Source organism: Rhinatrema bivittatum, chromosome 1, assembly GCF_901001135.1.
Source record: "Rhinatrema bivittatum chromosome 1, aRhiBiv1.1, whole genome shotgun sequence".
Lineage (NCBI taxonomy): Eukaryota > Metazoa > Chordata > Amphibia > Gymnophiona > Rhinatrematidae > Rhinatrema > Rhinatrema bivittatum.
Genome location: NC_042615.1, coordinates 686,553,811 through 686,568,759, shown reverse-complemented (window position 1 = coordinate 686,568,759; position 14,949 = coordinate 686,553,811). Strand labels below are relative to the sequence as shown.

Genomic DNA, 14,949 nt, shown 5'->3' with positions numbered 1-14,949 from the left:
CCACCGTAGGAAAGGCTGGAAGCTCCACTGTGTGATTAACGTGAAATGCCAAACCACTTTTGGCAAAAAGGAAGGTATCGTCCTCAACGAGACCCCCGAATCCAAAATCTGAAGGAATGGGTCACAATACGACAGAGCCTGCAACTCCGAAATCCTCCTAGCTGAACATATGGCCACCAGAAAAACAAGCTTAAGAGTCAAGTCCTTCACAACATTGCTCTCCAAAGTGGTTCAAAAGGAGCCTCACATAAACCAGAGGACAAGATTAAGATTCCAGGATGGATAAACCCGCCAAAGCGGAAGACACAAATTCTTTGTCTCCCTAAGAAACCAAATAAAGTCCGGGTGTGCAGAAATAGGGGACCCATCTATCTTGCCACAAAGAGACAACATAGTGCTGCCACTTGAACTTTAAAAGAGCTAAGAAACAAGCCTTTGGCAAAGCCTTCTTGCAGGAAGAACAAAATGTCAGCAACTGAAGACCTGAGAGGATGAATGCCTTTCGTGGAGCACCAGGAGTCAAAACCCTTACATACCCTTACGTGGGAAATATTAGTAGATCTTCTCCTGGCTTGCAACAATGTAGTAAGAACTGCCTCTGGATAACCCCTATGTCTCAAACACTGCCTCTCAAAAGCCATGCCACTAGACAAAAGTGAGCAGCCTAGTCGGAAAATATGGGTCCCTGATGCAGAAGACCCTTCAGATGACCAAACCGAATCGGCCCATCCACAGCCAAGTTGACCAGATCCACGAACCACGGACGCCGCGGCCATTCTGGAGCCACCAAGACCACTTTTCCTGATGCTTTTCTATGCAATGCAACACTTTGCCCACGAGCGGCCAGGGAGGAAAGAAAGTAGGACTCCCCGCGGCCAAGGCAGAACCAGAGCATTGATGCCCTCAGCCCCAAGCTCTCGCCTCAGACTGAAAAAGCGAAAGGCCTTGTCATTCAGATGAGTTGCCATTAAGTCCACATGGGGAGAGCCCCATAGCTCGTGAATCAGCTGCATCGTGGACTCTGACAATTCCCACTCACTCGGATTCAACACCGTCAGACTCAAGTAATCTGCTTGAAAATGTTCGACCCTGGGTATCTGGGATGCCGCTGTCCACTCCAGTTGCTGCTCTGCCCAAAGAATTAACTCTTGTGCCTCCTGGGCCACTGCTTGACTCTTGGTTCTGCCTTGACGATTGATATAAGCCACCGTTGACGCATTGTCCGTGAGAATCCTCACCGATCGACCTCTCATCAATGGTAGAAACTCCAACAAGGCTAAGCGAACTACTCTGGTCTCTAGCCAGTTGATAGACCAAGCAGACTCCTTCACGGACCATCCACCCTGAGCTGAATGGTATTGACACACTGCTCCCCAACCAGAGCGATTGGCATTGGTAGTAACTACCACTCAATCCGGAACTTTGAGATCCACACCCCGAATGAGACTGGAAATTAGAAGCCACCAAGAAAGGCTCTCCCATGTGATGCCCTCAAGTGCCAACGGGAGCTGAAACTCCTCCAAGACTAGAATCCATCGAACCAAAACTGCCCTCTGCAAAGGTCTCATGTGAACAAAGACCCACGGCCCTAACTCCAGGGTCGAGGCCATAGAGCCCAAAGCTTGCAAATAATACCATACTTTGGGCACCTGCAACAACTTGCAATCCTGAACACGTCCTTTAATGCCTTGGAGCCTACCACAGAGATAGTCCATCCTCTTCGTAACTGCTGAAACCGCAGCATCAACTTTAGGGAGAGCAAACAGTTCCAGTGCCTGCTCAGGCAATGGATAAAGCTTCACCATGGCCCTTCCCACCTTTAATCCAGAATCAGGGACTCCCCATTCTGCTTCCACCAGCTTCTTTACTGACTTGTGAAATGGGAAGGCCATTTGGGGACCCCACATCCCATCCAAAACCGATCTGCCCCCTCCAAATCAGGGTCTTCCTGGGGGGGGGGGGGGGGAGATCTTAACCCCCAGAACCTGAAAAGCCAAAAGCAGCAAGGCATCAAGCTCTTTGTCTTTTTAGAAGAGAACTATCTTCGGGTCATCCCCTTCAGGAACTGGGATTAATGGAACATAGTCTTGACCGGCACTTCCGGCAACCAGACCTACAAGAACATAGAAGACTGTAACCTCCTCTGCCCCCATGGGAGCCTTGCCAGTCTCACTGGACCCATCTTCCCCTGGGCCAGAACCCAAAGGGGGGACCCAGCAACCTCTGCACTGAAGAAACCAGTTGTCTCCCAGAGCGAATCTGTTTCGGGTCTACCGTATGCTCCTCAGTTAACTGGGCTGGTTGGGACTGCGAACCCTTAGCTGCACAAGCTGCTAAGCCAGATAAGCCTCATGCAACAGCAGCACAAAATCTGTAGAGAAAGGCCTAAAAGCCCCAGACTCCCCAGGGAAGGAGCTAGAACCCAGCAGCATAAGGCCCTCTTCCTCCTCAAAATGCCCCGATCGCGGCTGGAGATCGAATGGGCCAGAGACAAACCCGAGGGAGCATACCCCTATCCCCCCGGCAGTGCAGGAACGGCCAACAGCGAATCCAAGATGGCCGCCATTTCCACGCTGCTCAGGAAAGGATCAGCACCTTCGTCAGGGCCCCGGAGTGATGCCAAAACAGGAGCAAGGGGCTTCTGACGCTGCTTCGCGGCAGAGGGATGAGCAGATGAACTCTCTCCTGTCCTCAGAGCGCCTGATGCATAGCCTGAGCAGACTAAGCCGCGACTGCGTTGAGCCACATACGCGGTATGCTGAACTGTGGCCCATCGTACCCGGATAGAAGCTCCTGCTGCCCATCACTGAAGCCGAAGAAAAAAAACAAGATCAAAAATTGGAGAACTTACTTACCTGATAATTTCGTTTTCCTTAGTGTAGACAGATGGACTCAGAACCAGAGGGTTATGTGCTCTTCTGCTAGCAGATGGGAGAAGTAGTCAGATTTCAAAAGCTGACGTCACTCTAGATATACCCCTGCAATGATCTCAGCTCCTCAGTATTGTTCTCGAAAAGCCATTGTGGACATATCACTTAAACAACTGGATTAAAAACTGATTAAACTTAACTGATTCAACTGATTTTAAAAACTGGAGACCACCAGTTACCTCAATCAAGTTAACGCCGACACCAGTCTAACTGCGGGTGTCCTGAACTACATGTAGGCAATGGCTTACCCATATTTAATTAATCTCGAGGTTCGCTTTCCAAGGTCCTCCTTCTCTGGGGGCAGCCGTGGGCAGGATGCTGAGCCCATCTGTCTACACTAAGGAAAACAAAATTGTCAGGTAAGTAATTTCTCCATTTCCTAGCGTGTAGCCAGATGGACCAGTGGGATATACAAAAGCTACTCCCAGATAGGGCGGGAGGCTGCCTGTGGCCCACTTAGTACTGCGCTTGCGAAGGCTGCATCTTTTTGGGCCTGGATATCCAGGTGGTAGAACCTGGAGAAGGTGTCTAGGGAGGACCACATCGCCGCTCGACAGATCTCGGCGGGAGACAGCAGTTTGGCTTCTGCCCAAGATACTGCCTGGGCCCTAGTAGAATGATCCTTAACCTGTGTGGGTAAGGGCTTTCCTGCCTCTATGTAAGCTGCCTTGATTACTTCCTTGATCCAGTGAGCTATGGTCGCTCGCGAGGCCACTTCGCCTTGATTCTTCCCGCTGTGGAGAATCAACAAGAGATCCGTTTCGCGCACCGGTTCCAATTGTTCCAGGTATCATACCAGGAGTCTGCCGACATTTAGATGGCGAAGAAGGCGGGAGTCTTCAGAGTCCTTATGTTCATCTGGAGATGGTAGGGAGATGGCTTGGTTCAAGTGAAACTCGGACACCACTGTCGGTAGGAAGGAGGGGACGGTGCGAAGCTGTATCGTACCAGAAGTGAAGCTAAGGAATGGATTCCAACAGGATAGTGCCTGTTGCTCAGAGATGCGATGGGCAGAACATATAGACACCAGGAATACAGTCTTCAATGTCAAGAGGCGTAATGACAGACCGCACATTGGTATGAAGGAAGCTCCCGCTAGAAAGTCCAATACCAGATTGAGGTTCCGTAGGGGAACCGGACACTTTAGGGGTGGTCAAAGTTGCTTAACCCACAAAAGAGTACGGTAAGCGGTCTAGAAAAGCCACGGATGTGAAAAAACAAAGCAAGAACGGAGCCTTGGAAAGAAGATTTAATGATTGATTATAACCAGCCCGACTCTGGCCAAAGTTTTGCCTTTTATGGTTGCATCAGGGGTTCTTGATTCAAGTAAAATAAAGAGTATATGTCCGAGCACCATATATGATCATGGTATGTATTCACTTGTTTAATCACTTGTTGTATGATTTGGTGGCTAGTCCTTCAAAGACTGAAGCATACATCCCATAATCATATATGGTGCCCGGACAAATACTCTTTATTTTACTTGAATCAAGAACCCCTGATGCAGCTATAAAAGGCGAAACTTTCCAAGGCTCCGGTCTTGCTTTGTTTTTTCACAAAGTTGCTTAACTCCTTTTAGGAAACGGGCCAAGTCCGGATGAGCTGATAGACAGATTCCGTTCACTTCGGTTCTGAAGCAGGAGAGGGCTGCTACTTGAACCTTGAGGAAGTTGAGTGACAATCCTTTCTTCATACTGTCCTGTAGAAACTCCAGAATCATGGGAATCTTGGCCGTTCTTGGGGATACCCTGCGGTCCTCGCACCAGGCTTCTAATATTCTCCAGATCCGTACGTATGCCAGAGATGTTGAGAATTTCCGCACGCGGAGCAGGTGTCAATCACAGCCTTCGAGTAGCCGCGCTTCTTCAGGCGAGTCCTCTCAAGGGCCAGACCGTAAGAGAGAATCAAGACGGATATTCGTGAAGAATCGGGCCCTGCTGGAGAAAGTCCCTGTGTGGCGATAGGCACAGAGGCTCCCTGCAAGGAGTCTTTGCATGTCTGCGTACCATGAGCGTCTTGGCCAATCTGGGGCCACTAGTAGAACTAGCATTCTATCTTGCGGATGATCTTGCCCAGTAGCGGCCATGGGGGAAGGCATACAGTACGTCCTCCTCTGGCCAGGTCTGGACAAGGGTGTTGATCCCTTGGGAGTGTGGCTCTCGTCTGCGGCTGAAGAACCTGGAGACTTGGGCACTGAGAGAGGTGGCCAGTAGGTCCATGGCTGGGAGGCCCCAGCAATTTACTATCAGTTGGGATGTTCTGGTCGACAGCGCCCATTCCCCTGGGGCCAGGCTTTCTCTGCTGAGGAAGTCCGCTGAGACGTCGTTTTTCCCTGCGATGTGGGAGGCCGAGATCCCTTGTAGGAACGTGCTACCAGCTTGCAGCAGGAAGCAATTTGCAGTGTCATAGCTGTTGCTTCAAAGGCTTGCTTAAGGATGGATTCTAATTGTCTATCCCGAGTATCCTTCAATGCCGCCCCTCCCTCCATGGGAATGGTTGTTCGCTTCGAGATGGCGCAGACCATGGCATCCACTTTCTGGAAATGCAGGCGTTCCTTGGTCGCTGGTTCCAAAGAGTACAAGGCTTCCAAGGCCTGACCTCCTTTAAAGTTTGCTTCCGGGGTATCCCACTCCAGGTCAATCAGTTCCTGGATGGCTTCCATCATTGGGAAATAGCATGAGGCCTTACGAAGGGATACCAAGATGGGGTTCTTCTTTGGTTCCGCCATAGGATCAGTGCCTGGAATCCCCAGAGTCTGGGAAACAAGGGATGGTAATTCATCCTTGTGGAAGAAGTGAAGCATGGTTCTGTATGATTCCAGACCTGGAGGGATTTCCCCTTCCTCCAGTGAGCCCCCATCATCGTCTGAGGTGTCTGGATCCCTGTCAGGAAAATTGTTGGTGAGGCGAAGCATGTCTTGAGGCACCCAAGCAGGGCCGGGAGGGTCAGGTGCTCCTGGCTGGGGTTCGACCCGGGTCGCAGCCGGGGCTGATTGCACCTGAACGAAGGCTTGCAGTCCCTGGAAAAGTTCTAACCAGGAGAAGGCCCCTGGGTCCATGTTAACCCCAGGGGGAGTCTGAGTAGGGGCCCCTGAAATGCCCTCTTGTGGAGATGCCATTTCGGAGTTGCAAGGGTCCGGGGTGCTATCGTATGGAGTAGTTCCGGACCCATCCTCAGATTGTGAGGGACCAGGCTTTGGTAGCCCCTGGGTTTCTTCGCAATGATGACAAAGGCAGGACTCCAGTTCAGGCTGTGCGGCTCTGATGTGGCAGGGTGTGCAAAGGGAGTACCTTCTGAGCTTCTTGGACGCCGGTGCCATTGCCTCTGTATAGATGCACAGGTAATGTGCTTCGATATGCATGCAGTTATGCACGCTGCAATATGATCGCGTGTTTTGAGTGCAGCTGTGCATATAGTTATGCGCGCAGCTGTGCGCGCGTCCATGTTAGAGGCGCACAAGTTGGGTGCATTGACTGTCCGGCCTGCCCCGCGTGTACCAACAGCCGAGAAGGGAAGATGGCACCAATGCCCCCGCACGCAAGATGGCGCCCCCAAGGGTCTCCACGTGTCTGGACCCCTGCACCGGACCGGGGCCTAGTCAAATCAAGGCTGCTCAACCCAATTGGTGCTCCCTTCTACCTCGCCAGATGAAGAAACTGAGTCGGTACGGCACTCAGAGCCCCAGAGACCATAGACCTTAAGTTAAAGTTTCCTGCTTACCTGGTCTCAGCGCTTACCGGTCGCGTGCAGGAATAGTCCCCAGCTGCAAGAGGAGAGGGCTTAACATTCCCCACTGTGCTCGGATATGCACCCACTGCCTTTCAACCACTCTAGGGGCTAAGTCCATGCTGGGAGCCAGCTGCCAGACCAAGGCACACCTCTGAGGGATATCGACAATCACCTCAGGAATTCTCAGCTGGGGGAGGGACCCTTAGGTATCGCAGGAGAGCGGGTCTCGATCCTCTCTAAGGTAAAATTTTCTTCTTTGCAATTTCTCTAACGCTGCTAATGTGTGGGATAGCGTCCACATCTGCTAGGAGACTGAGAGATACTGAGGAGCTGAGGTCACTGCAGGGGTATATCTAGGGTGACGTCAGCTTTGAATCTGACTCCATCTCCCATCTGCTAGCAGAAGAGAACATAACCCACTGGTCCTGAGTCCATCTGGCTACACACTAGGAAATAACCTATTTCAGCAGAGGAGGAAGCTGCCCGCACAGCAGAGCCATGCTTCTGCCCTTCAGTTACTTGCCTTTTGCTTTCCTTTTTTTTTTAAACTTTACTCAGCACTCAAAACTGAGGCAAACAATCTAAAAAGAAAAGATTGCCTCAGAAACAAAGGGATATCTGGAGCCTGAGCAGCCTAGTGAAGGAGAGGAATCTGGACCACCAGATTTACACCCCACAGGCGCACAGTATGAGCACACACAAGGTTCACCAACCCCCGGCTCGTCCACCTTGACCAGACAGGGAAGAACCCACCAGAATTCAAAAACCCCCAGGCGGAAGGCTTAAAAAGAATGTTTTTCTTTAGAATACATTCTCTTATCTAAATAGACTCCATTGTGCCACAAATCTCTTAACACCCTCCCAGATATACCTGAGAGTGTATCTAAACCTTATTGCTGCTTTGAGTTATTTGATCCTGGCCACATCTCCCTGGGAGCTCAACACAGCCATACCACCACTCCACACAGTAGGCTTTATTGTTTCCCCTTCTGGCCCTCTACTGTTCCACGTACATGAGCATAAGTTTCCATACCAAAAGCAGAACACAGTCTCCACCTCCCACCTTATTTCTTCACCTTACTTCTCCCCCTTATCTTACCGCATGCTGACGTTCTGCCATGCTTTTAGTTATTGCCACTCCTGCTGGAAGGCCGAGAAATCTTTTATTGGATCAATGTAAGAACTATCCAAAAAGGAGTGGAGGAATAACCTAGTGGTTAGAACAGCAAGCTGCAAACCAGGAAAGACAAGATTCAAATCCTGCTGCTACTTCTTATGACTGGGCAAATCTCATCACCCTCCGTTGCCTCAGGTATAAACTCAGATTGTAAGTCCTCTGGGGACAGTGAAATACCTCCAGTACCTGAATGTAACCTATTTTGAAGTGGCTGACCAGGGACAATTGGCAGAATATAAATAAGTCAATTACATGAAATGTCAAGATGACAGAGCAAGACAACTAATGAAGGAGCTTTATGTGGTCTTGACAGTTCATGTATATTATCTTCTTTAGATAATAAATATACTGAGACAAAAAAAAATTATCATAACCTGTGAAAAATCTAGTTTTCTCCAGGACCAATGCAATTATTTCAAAATGGAAAAGAAATTTAGATTCTCAAAAAACCACCCAAAAAGCAAAAAACGTGATGCAAATATAAAAATGCATTCTTAATTCTTTCTTATATCCCTTTGCAAGATAGCAAACCATCATAAGAATAGTCATGAGAAAAGTTTTAATGCTGGACTTACCGCCAATGCTAGGCTAAGAACAGATGCCGCATAATCAAAGCTGTGTACAACTTTGTAGTTAGTGGTGCTGTATACCTTCACATGCCTGTCAAAGAAAGAATTTCCCATTACCTATCACAGTAAGCAAACTTGTTTTCTCAGTCGACAAGCAGGGTTGAATTAGCCATGACATGTGGGGAGTCCCAGGCTGAGAAATGCAGCAGAGCACTTACTGAAAAAAACAACCTGGATCCCATCCCTCTCTGCTCCCCGCCCCCCCCTCCCCTCCCTTGGAGAGTGGACTACTGGGTGAACAGGCTGTGCAAAACTGCTTGCTAAACTTGACACTCCCTGATAGGCTGTCCGGACAGTAATGGGATGTGAAGGTGTGAACTGATGACCAAGTTGCAGCTTTGCAGATGTCTTCAACTCTTAGGTGAACATATGAAGCAGCCATGGCTTTTTACCTGATGAGCCTTATCAGAGTCTGTGATCTGAAGGCCAGCTAGATCATAGCAATATGCAATAAAGTCTGTTAGCCAGTTAGACGATGTACGCTTGGCAATAGTTAGTCTCACTCTGTTGCGTTTGTAAGAGATGAAAAGTTGAGAAGGTTGACAATGTGCCCAAGTTCTCTTCTGACACTAAGCCAAGGCCTTTTTACAGTCCAATGAACAGAAGGCCTTCTCTCCTTTATGCACATGAGGTTTTGGAAAAAGCGTGGGAAAACAATGGCTTAATTCAAATGAAATGCTGAAACCACTTTTGGCAGAATCTTAAAGGCGAGTGCAGCGCACTACTCTATTATGGAAGAACTGTATATACGGAGAATAATGAACCACTCCTTGTAACTCACTGATTCTTCTAACCGAAATGGTGGCGACTAGAAATACCACCTTCCAGATAAGAAACCTTTAGGAAACAAACTCCAATGATTCATAGGAAGACGTCACCAATCGTGCCAAAACACTAAGATCCCATGGCACTGATTGTCTTGCAACCTGAGGTCTTGCATGCCACAAACCCTTCATAAAAACTTTGATACCAAAGGATGGATGGAGAACAGGTTTCCCTCCATCTGAGGGTCATACAAGGCAATGGCACTGAGATGCACTTTCACCAACGAAGCACTGAGGTCTGATCTTTCAGCAGCACATAGACAAACAGGTTCAAGGAGCCTGTATAATACCAAAAGGAAAAACATTTCCATTTGGAACTATATGCTCATCTGGTGGATATCTTCCTGGCCAATATCATGATTTCCTCAACCTCCTTAGATAGTTACGATGAGAGTATTGCGTGCTCAACATCCATGCCATCAAACTGAGGGAGGGGAGGTTTGTATAATATAGATAACCCCTCTCTTGAATTAGTAGAGAAAAATTGGAACCCGAAGGGATCGGTGGTCGGTGTGAATCTGATAAGGTAAGCAAACCGCACTTGCCTGGGCTAAGCTGGAGTGATGAGGATAAGATGCATATGGTCTTTGAGTACCTTCTGTACTGTTCTTGCCACCAACAGACATGGAGGAAAGGCATACAACAGATCTGCACCCACTTTAGCAGAAAAGCATCAGGAGCGGATCTGAACTTGCTTTGAAAAATGAAGCAAAATTTGTCAACTTTCCTGTTGTGTTCTGATGTGAACAAGTCAATGGACAGATGACCTCAAAGACCAAATAGTGCCACACTCTGGTGCAGGGACCACACATGGGGATGAAAAACCCTGCTGAGATGATCCACCAATGCACTGGATATTCTGGGAAGATAAGTTGCTTGGCGTAAAACACTGTGATTGTGAGTCCATTCCCAATTTTCAAAGATTCTTAGCAGAGGGTCCAGGACCCTGTTGCCCCCTTGCTTGTTTACAAAAAACATTGCCACTTAGTTGTTGGTTTGGATTAGAATTCTCTTTCCCTGAAGGAGTTGGGAGAATATTCTTAACACATGAAAATTGGCTCATGTCTCCAAGAGGTTGATCTGAAAAAGATGTCCCATTGAAAACTAGAACCCTTGAGTTCAGAAAGGGCCCATGTGCACATCTGTCACTGTTACCAGTTGAGGTAGAATTTGAAGAGGAACAGGTAGTTCCAGGACTTGTCGATCTAGCCACCACAGCAGAGGAGTTTTCATCTCTTAGGTAACCTTTAAGGGCACAACAAGGGCTAGAGGAGCTGATCCCACTGGATGCGGAGGCTCCACTGGAGAACAGTCATGTGAGGCATGTCAAGGGGAGCATATACACTTCTGTCGCCATGTGCTCAAGGACTACTAGGATTGTTTAGGCTGGGGACTTGATCCTGAACTAGTGTTCAAAGACATGAGGCTACCCAACCTACTGGAAGGCATGCTTTTCATCCAATGAATATATCCACACCCTGATGAACTTTATTTTTTTGGGTAGGAATGAGGTTTGACTTGGCAAAGTTGATAATGAGCCCTAGCGACTGACAGAGCTGTATTGTCTTCTGCAGAGTGTCCATTACCCCTGACTGAGAAGGTCCTGTCACTAGCCAGTCATCCAAGTAATGAAAGATCCAAATCCACTGGCATTGAAGGTATTCTGCTGTTACTGTTGGTAAAGATCCCTGGGGTCACTGAAAGCATGAAGGGAAGAACCTTGTACTAGTAGTGAGAGGAATCCACCACAAACTTGAAGATGTGTATTTCCAAAGAGCCTAATGGATGCATATGTGAGCATATACATCTTTCAGATCCAAGGTGCACATCCAGTCTCCTGCCGGATGAAGGGCAGGATGGTGTGAAGGGAGTTTATTTTGAACTTTTTCCATAACGGTTTTCAAACTTTGTAAATCCAGGTTGTGTCTCAATCCCTCTGACTTATTGAGAATATGGAAATAACAAGAGTAGAACCCCATGTCATGATATTTGGGAGGGACAGATTCTATTGCACACTGATTGAGAAGTGACTCCATTTCCAGATGGAGCGGTGTTGAGTGAGACAGATTGGTTTGTAGTCTAAATACTGATGAAGCACAGAGAGATGAGAGAAATGCAAAGGATACCCAGACTACTCAGTTTTGAGGATACAACAGTCCTTGATGATCTTCCGCCATACTTTGAGGAACAGGAATTCATTCCCCTACTGGAGGGGTCTAGGTCTAAGGGTTGAGACTTGTCAAAAACTTGAGCCGGGCATGTACACTTTAGGCTGTCTCTCATTCTGACATCCAAAAGCTGGAAGGTGCTGCTGCAGAAGCACAGGTGGGGTATGATGCCATTGGAACTGGCAGAAGCAGTGTCTCTGGAAGAAGGAATGATTATAAAAGTAGTAAGGACGATAAATGAAGGCACTAAACTCCTGTTGATAAGGACAGAATAGCCTCATGCTACTCCTTGTCCCCAGAACATGGAACACTAGCCAGTTTTTCATGAACGCCTTCATATAGCTCTCAGCCAGGCCATCCAGGGTGCTCCAATTGCTGCAATAGATCTTGCCACAGTATCACGATTCACACTAAATGAAAGATGATATTCGCGCTCTTTTGCACCCAGAATGGCCCTGCTGATAATTCTCTTGTTCCTGGTCGAGGAATTCTATGGGAGAACTGCTACAAATTGTTTCGTTGGTATATGACTCCAGCTAAGTAGCACCGCATGTTTTGTGCTTGATATTTGCCGGAGAAATTGTGGCAACACTGGCACTTTTATGCATATTTGGTGGCACTGTAAGATGGTTTCTACTTTCTGAAAGCAAATTACAGATTGGGTATCTCATAACTTGGGAGTGGAAGATGTTTATGATGCCCGATACATTTTGCTTAACATTCCCATAAGCAGGTCTTGCTAAATACTAACAACAACTCGCCATCAGGTATTTATTGAAGCCCGCTGTGAATTGCCTATATTTAGGAAACGATCGGATGTGCCGTCTTCAGATGGTAATCCACTGTTTGCATAACCACTATCGTTTGGTTTATCTCACTGCCTTATGCCATAACAGTTTATCACCCTTTGAGAGAATATGGGAACCCTTTGGCACCTGGCGGAACTCTCAGGGTTTAGTTGATTAGTAAAGTATAAGCCTCTTTATTTGTCTCCCCGCTTGTCAATTCTCTTCCTCTCTAACTGTGCATGGTCTGTTGGGAGGTGTTAGCCCTACAGTTGAGATTTCTTTTAGAGGGTATTTTCGCAGTGCTTTGTAACTAATTATGGGCGCTCAGTGCGATGATGTCCGATTGTTACTGTATATAACGGTGTCATATGCTTTATTTCTCCATATGTGTTTGTCTTGCTTTTGCTTTGTGTGGATTGAAAGAGGGTGGGGCTTGGGAACTAAGGATGTTTGCTTACTTTTACGCTGTATTTGTATTAATGCAACATCCAATAAAAATATTTAAATATAAAAATAAAGATACCAACCTATCTAATGAACCTGAGAGCAGTCTCTGCCCTGAGCTGCTCAGACAGAGACAAGTCACAGTTTTATGGTGGTTTCTTAATGACACCAGCAGCTGTCCGCCCTTCAGCATGTCCCATACCTTGACATAGCGACCACCTTTATGGAAAAGGAACAAAAAAACACACATTGATATTTTGCTTCATCCATATGTGAAGAGATCTTTCTTCTCTTGTAAATTCTTGGTCTGCATATTTTCAGTCTATAACCTGTGCTACATTTTTTGGGGGACTCATGGAATCAGCATTCTCTGCTGGATCCCCCCCAATTTCTGATGGCTAAACATTCCTCCTCCTTTCCATTCCCAATGCCAAAATGAAGTTAGCCGAGCAGGTGCTCTAGTAGTGACCAGCTAATTCTCTCTCCCAGAAATATGGAAGAATTATGTAAAGTTCATCCAGGTCATTCCAAAGAAAGAAGATTCTTGGCACAGAATCCATTAATTCTAGTCATTAGAACAATTATTATAAACAATATTTTTAAAAAATCCAGATATTCATACTCAAAGACTTTGCCTGTGTTTAAACAAACTGGTTAGTTCCTTTGCTGTTCTTCACGCCACCAACAGTGGAATCTCCCCTCCTCATTTTTTAAATAATATTTTGGAAAGAAATGCCTCCCACCAGATAACTATTTCAGTGACACAAAAACTTTTTCTTGAATTCTAGGACACGCATTTCATAAAGGGGGTAACAAACACAAAGAGCGTGAAGCACATAAGAAGTGTCATGTTGGGTCAGACCAAAGGCCCATCGAGAACAGCATCCTATCTCTGATAGTGACCAATCCAGGCCACAAGTACCCAGCAGATCCCCAAAAAGTAGATCCATTCCTTGTTGCTCACTCTTAGGGATAAGTGGTGATTTTCCTAAATCTAATTAATAATAGTTTATGGACTTTTTAACCAGGAACTTGTCCAAACCCTTTTTAAACCCAGCTATGCTAGATGCCTTGACCATGTACTCCAGCAATAAATTCCACAGCTTGACTGTGGGCTGAGTGAAAAAAACACTCTCTCTGATTTGCTTTAAACCATCTACTTGTTAGTTTCAAGGAGTGTCCTCTAGTCTTACTACAATTTGACAGGGTAAATAACTGTTCCCTAATTATTTCACCCCACTCATGATTTTATAAACCTTTAGTATATCATCTGTCGACTCTTATCCAAATTAAAGAGCCCTATATCATGTTTAACTTTTCTTCATAAGAATTGTTCCATTCCCTTTATCATTTTTGTTGCTTTTCTCTGTACTTTTTCTTGTTTTGGTTTATCTTTTTTACAATGGGGGTGACCAAAACTGAACATAATACTCAAGGTGGATTGTACCATGGATAGATACAGAGGTATGATATTTTCATCTTTATTTTCTATTGCTTTCTAAATCATTCCTAACATTCTACTTGCTTTATTGACCGCTACCGCACATTGATCTGAGAATTTCAACATATTGTCCATAGTAATTCCAAGATCCTTTTTGTGGGTGATTTTTCCCTCTGGGCATCACGTTGCACTTGTCCACATTAAATTTTATCTGTCATCTGATGCCCATTCCCCCAATCTTGCAAAGTTTTTCTGCAGTTCTTCACAATCCACTCATTTTTTTTTAACAACTTTGAATAATTGTGATCATCTCATTCACTGCATCCATGCTGACCACAGGAAGCAAAAAACAGCACCACATAGGATCATCTCACATCTCTCAATTAGCATCACAGGGTCTGTCACTACTGCCTGTCAAAAAATTTATATCCCACTAACTATTCATGCAGGAATAAGCAGACCATTATCTTCTATACATAAATTCCACTATAAGCTGAATTTTAGCATGTTCTGATCCTGGCACCTCCCATAGCAGCCTGACTTATAGTTTGCTATCCTGACAGACACATTATAATTTCTATCAGCATCACATTCACTCACTGCTTATCCAATGGCAAGGCTATTTCACCATCTGTTCACTGTCAAACTTTGGAATACAGTTGGACCCTGAAATTCCACTACAACACAGACTTCAACAACATACAGCATGGAGGCATTTTCCACAGAAAATGAAATTCAAGGAAAAGGGGTCTTAATGTGAATTGGCAGGGATAAAGGTTCATAGGAAAGCTGATAAAATACTTCTTTACCGAGAGGGTA

General features: G+C 46.3%; 1 protein-coding gene across 2 annotated transcripts in view; it reads right to left on the bottom strand.

Annotated features, from left to right (window-relative positions):
• The window catches only part of UTP15 (UTP15 small subunit processome component), a 104,798-nt gene that overhangs the window by 47,246 nt on the left and 42,603 nt on the right, over positions 1–14,949 (bottom strand). For both annotated transcript variants that reach the window (XM_029574853.1, XM_029574857.1), the window contains 2 exons: positions 12,773–12,908; positions 8,412–8,496 (listed from right to left, as the gene is read on the bottom strand). In XM_029574853.1, coding sequence (XP_029430713.1) covers positions 8,412–8,496; positions 12,773–12,908 — 221 coding nt within the window. The remainder of the gene's footprint in view (positions 1–8,411; positions 8,497–12,772; positions 12,909–14,949) is intronic.